This window comes from Diaphorina citri, unplaced genomic scaffold (assembly GCF_000475195.1).
Source record: "Diaphorina citri unplaced genomic scaffold, Diaci psyllid genome assembly version 1.1 scaffold2772, whole genome shotgun sequence".
Classification (NCBI taxonomy): domain Eukaryota; kingdom Metazoa; phylum Arthropoda; class Insecta; order Hemiptera; family Psyllidae; genus Diaphorina; species Diaphorina citri.
Genome location: NW_007380189.1, coordinates 4429 through 9970, shown reverse-complemented (window position 1 = coordinate 9970; position 5542 = coordinate 4429). Strand labels below are relative to the sequence as shown.

Genomic DNA, 5542 nt, shown 5'->3' with positions numbered 1-5542 from the left:
TCCGCTTCCTCTTCCGCTTCTTCTTTGACGTTGACCGCTCTACAGCCTAAACCACTGGACCGATTTTGATGGTTGATGATACTCAAGTGCTCTCAGGATGCACAAGTAAAATAGTCTCATCATTTGAGCAAGGATTTCTCACATTTTTAGGTTCATACTCTTGGGCTAGTATGTGAAAAATTGAACTCAATAATTACACTGATTCCAGATATTAGGTTTGAGAAGTTGAAGTAAGCATTTCTTGTGAGGTAAGAACTTAAAGGAAAATCTTGTTTCATCAGAAATTATTCACTGTCATCAGAAATTTTTGTACTCTCAGGTCTCCGAGATGAATTCTGATTATCATCACATGAAACACTGTATGGCTTTTTTTAAAGTTAATAAAGGTCTGTCAATACCAAAAGCCTCACAAAATTGAAGCTGATTCCAGATATTAGGTTTGAGAAGTTGAAGTAAGCATTTCTTGTGAGGTAAGAACTTAAAGGAAAATCTTGTTTCATCAGAAATTCACTGTCATCAGAAATTTTTGTACTCTCAGGTCTCCGAGATGAATTCTGATTATCATCACATGAAACACTGTATGACTTTGTTAGGTATAAGAGTGTCTCCAAAATTTCCCCTCAAAGGGAAATGATGCCCTTCAAAGGAAGCTAGCCTTTCCCTCAGAAAGGTGTGAGGAAGTAACTTCAAGCCTAAGGATTCGTATAAGCCTAACCCAACTTTTAGGGCTATTTGCTCGTACACCTAGGCAACCTCAGTTACTCGGGGTGTGCAAGAGTATTACACCTACATATTTTCTAAAATAAAATAATGTTGGAATGAGTATCAAATGGTCCTAATTGCTAAAGAATAAATATTAGGTACTTCATAATAACATGTTTAATTTATCAAAATTGTTAAAAATAACGCAATTATATGTTATATCCAAGGGTAGTTCAGAGCTCATCAGGTAGGGATTGTAAAGTGTAAACATTACTGTCTTTAAAAAAAAAAAAAAAAAAAAAAAAAAAAAAAAATACCGTTGTAATAAAAAGTAAAAAATGTTTCAGATGGTGGCCCGGCGCTAAATGGCGGCATTGTAAATGTATTCCACTCGAAATCTGGCGGTGACACCAGTGTGTCTCACAAACTGGAGGTTGCATATCCTGATGATGGACATCCGCATTCTCCATGCAATAAGTTCGAGATGAAGTGTGGCCCTATCCCATTCACGTCAACTACAGTAAGGGGAAAAGTAAATAATAAAATTGGTTTAAAATGGTGCCTCCTCTCATCTACCTAAGCTGATGACGTTTGCTTTACATGGGCAGATACAGCCCTCTGGTTTTGGAGGGGCACAAACTGAAGAGGATGTGTCGACGGGGAGGGGGGGTGCTCCTATTTTAAGCAGATATTGAACAACAAACGCTAACTTGTGCAGTTACTGACACGGCTTGAATCTGTGCCCTCCCCAAGGTACGGCAAAATGCCTTTCCCCCCCCCCGGTATATCCGCCCATCGTGTTTTACCCTCAATTCGGCGAGGCCTACTATTCCGCACTCGCCTACTTCGAGAAAAGCCAGAACCACGTAATTTCCCAGACGGTCACTCATCTGGATATTACCCAGGCTTAACTTCAGTGATCCTTTGGGGGACTGGTGTGACGCTCTATCACCGCTGACATGGCAGGTGGGGAACTTTTTTTTCTTTTAAGAGGTTTGACCGGGGTCTAGTGCTAGTGCTTACAAGGTGGCTAACTAGGCGGGCGAAGGGGGAACTAATTTTTTGTATTCCATCAGGCCCCTGTATCATCGGGGGGTGACTGGTGCGGGCCCTGCCTCATGGACCTGCAGCCTGTGCCCCAGGGGAGTTTCAAGGAAGGGTACAAGAAGTTTCATCGGCAGCGATTGATCATGCTGGCTGTTGGTGCAACCTCACTCACCATCAGCATTTTAACGGTAAGAGAAGTTTACTAGCCGCCAAACCGAAAACTTTTAAGGTAGAAACACACTATCATCACGTCACGTGAAGTCATGGGGAGTCAGAAAGATGTAGTTCAAAGTTTTTTTTAAATAATATTGTGGGTAATTTCGTTCAGGACACCTATATTACTATCACGTCACGTGACATGACGTGACGTGATGGTAGTCTACCTTTAAACCTTGGTTCACTTGATGGGTTAAAGCCCGATTTTCGATAAAGACTGCTGGGGGTCACACTCAACACTCAAGTCATATTACATATTAGATAGCCACATTTTATATTTTATTTTTAGCCAGCCTAGTTATCTTGGAGGGTAGCGCGTTTGCCTTGTAAACGCTAGGTCGCGGGTTCGATTCCCACCACGTGTTTTGGCACTAAAAACTGACCATCGAAATTTTGACCCGATTACATTACTTTCCTTCCTATAGGATAAGGAAAGTAAAAAAGACGAAAATAATAATAGCTTATTCCTAAAACGCATTGTAGGTATTTCAACACGAGCATCATCGGCGTTATCTCTTTGACACGGATTCTCTATGATTCCATTCTCTTATCACACTACATTCAATCCTATCTCCTCTCATATTAGTTTCCTCTTGATAAAGCTTTCAAGGAAGTACTGCTTCCCTTTGCCTCTCATCATCCTGATAGTACAACCCAGTGATATTGGAGTAGGTATCTATGTATTCATTCAGAAAAAAAAAGAAAATTTCAGAAAATTCATTCAGGAAAAAAAAAAATAAAAAATAAAACGTCGGCCTTGTAAGCGCTTGGTCGCGGGTTCGATTACCGCCAGGGTGGATTTTCTCCTAAACAGATGAGGTTCGTTCTCGAACCAGCCGGCTTTCTTCTATCCTGTCTTCCTTCTTCGCTTTTGAGACGATAAGATCTTTAGCTGTTAAAGCTCCTTCTATCAAACTTTATCACCTAATAATATATGGTCAAATATGTATGTAAAGATATGCATTGCATAGTGCATAGCTAATCTCGTGCTCCGTATCTGGTATCCGAAGTATCCTTTCTGTAACCCAGCTCCCACAGTAACCACATATTATCCACAGAGTTGAACTTTAGAACAAAGATCAAATCACGAAGACTTACAACTAAATATCAGGGCCCCATTTAGGGAGGCGGCTCGGGCCTCTCCCTGGGCTTCACTTTTGCTCCTTTACTATCGGGTGCACGGAGAAAAAAAACTAGGGTTCCGGCAGCCTAGTCGGGTGACAGGGTTCCTCCTCTCTTAAATAGTAATGTCATTTTTTTCTTTCTTTCCATGATAAAAAAGAATAGGTAGATAGGTACCTTTCAAATTTGTAATTTTTGAAAGATTAATGCAATTTGAGATAACAGATATTCCTCCAATCTGAGCCCATCTCAATATGAGTGTCATATTGAGATGTGATTTGACCTAAAAATAAGAGAAATTGATGGACAGAAAATCCAATACCCATCAGATAGGTGTCTAATCAATAAGATTGCATTAATTTACTCAAGTACACCCGGAGCGGATTTTATCCTGAACAGACAAGGTTCGTTCGGCTGGCTTTCTTCTATCCTGTCTGCCTTATTTCTTCGCTTACGGGACGATAAGACCTTAGCAGTTACAGTTCCCTCTTCTTTCTTCGCTTTCGGGACGATAAGACCTTAGCAGTTACAGTTATTTCCCTCTATCAAACTCTTTTTTTACAGGAGTAGGAGATTATAATACCTATTACATCAGAAATTTTGTACTCTCAGGTCTCCGAGATGAATTCTGAATTATCATCATGTGAAACACATTCCATGTCACAAAGAATACACCAGAGAAAGTGATGGGGAGCTTGGTTAGGGGCCATAACACAAAACCAATGCAAGGGGGGAAAACCCCCTTTAGTGTAAGTGTGGCTCAATAAGGATAAAATTGTTTCCAAGTTGAGGAGTCAGAACAGAACGTATAGCAACATGAGGATTGACATTTAATTTTGTACACATTGTCTTCAGACCGCCCGTTCAGTATTCATCATTCAACCTCAGTTACTCGGGGTGTGTAGAAGTATTACACCTACATATCTTCTAAAATAAAATATTGTTGGAATGAGTATCAAACATTTGAATATCATAGACCTTTTAATCCTTCCTTCTAACTGCCAAAGAAATTAAAAATGTTATGTACTTGATAAAATCCTGTTATTCAATTTGCAAAATTTGTTAAAGCAATTATGCCGAGTTGAGGAGTCAGAACAGAACGTATAGCAACATGAGGATTGACATTTAATTTTGTACACATTGTCTTCAGACCGCCCGTTCAGTGATCATCATTCAACCTCAGTTACTCAGGATGTGCAAGAGTATTACACCTACATATCTTCTAAAATAAAATATTGTTGGAATGAGTATCAAACATTTGAATATCATAGACCGTTTAATCCTTCCTTTTAACTGCCAAAGAAATTAAAAATGTTATGTACTTGATAAAATCCTGTTATTCAATTTGCAAAATTTGTTAAAGCAATTATGTCCAAGGGTAGTTCAGAGCTCATCAGGTAGGGATTGTAAAGTGTAAACATTACTGTTTCATTAATTTACTCAAGTACTCTCAGGATGTACAAGTAAAATAACCTCATCATTTGAGCTAAGAGATCTTGTGTTCTGATTGTATCTAGGCTTCCTAAATACCACTATAGAAATACATCACTGAAAATAGTCAGCAGGGGTATTAGTTTGAAGACAAACATACGAACTGGATGTAGTAGGTATTCTTAGAAAGTCAGTCTTGTGTTCTATCAGAGATTCATTGTCATCAGAAATTTTGTACTCTCAGGTCTCCGAGATGAATTCTGATTATCATCATGTAAAACACTTCTCCAAGTACTTTCTATTATGGTATTACATACATTGCATTTTCTATTGAGGAGTCAGAACAGAACGTATAGCAACATGAGGAATGACATTAAATTTTGTACACATTGTCTTCAGACCGCCCGTTCAGTAATCATCATTCAACCTCTCTTAAATACCTATTATAGGTATAGTAATTATTTCCTTTGTGCACTCTTCGTTCACAGCTCTACAATATGGACCTCCTCGTGAGAAGAAATTAAGAAGCCTCAGGAGAACAAATAGTTTGATTGGTGAAAATACCAACGTACTTCTCCCTATTAATGATTTTACGAGATCGTTTGTTTTCGGATTAAAAAAATAAAATAAAAAAAGTAAAAATGAATACATTATATCAATTGAGGGGCGCGCAGCAAGAAGGTCAAAAGTCGACTTTTGCCCTTTTTGCGTATACAGGCCTATTCGACGCGGAATTTTGTTCTCTACACAGCACAGAAAAAATTATCTCGATTTTTCGCGAAGTTACACGAAAAAATCCTTTTTGTAAACAAACAATTTTGTATTAGTAGGAAAAACTTTAAATGCGTTTTCCCGAAAATGCGATTTTGCTACATTTGCCCTTCTTGCTGCGCGCCCCTCAATTATTGTAAATAAGTAGGTATGCTTACGTAAATATGTACGTAATACGTAGATATGTTCAAATAAATTTAAAAGAAATTCTTTGAAATATCTATCCCCCCTCGCCCCCTCCCCCGATTAAGTA

At 38.6% G+C, this 5542-nt stretch overlaps 1 protein-coding gene across 2 annotated transcripts in view; it reads left to right on the top strand.

Annotated features, from left to right (window-relative positions):
• The window catches only part of LOC103519521, a 6026-nt gene extending 967 nt beyond the window's left edge, over positions 1 to 5059 (top strand). For both annotated transcript variants that reach the window (XM_008484609.2, XM_008484608.2), the window contains 3 exons: positions 1050 to 1222; positions 1779 to 1937; positions 5007 to 5059. In XM_008484609.2, coding sequence (XP_008482831.1) covers positions 1050 to 1222; positions 1779 to 1937; positions 5007 to 5042 — 368 coding nt within the window. In that variant the 3' untranslated portion in view covers positions 5043 to 5059. The remainder of the gene's footprint in view (positions 1 to 1049; positions 1223 to 1778; positions 1938 to 5006) is intronic.
• The last annotated feature ends 483 nt before the right edge of the window (positions 5060 to 5542 follow it).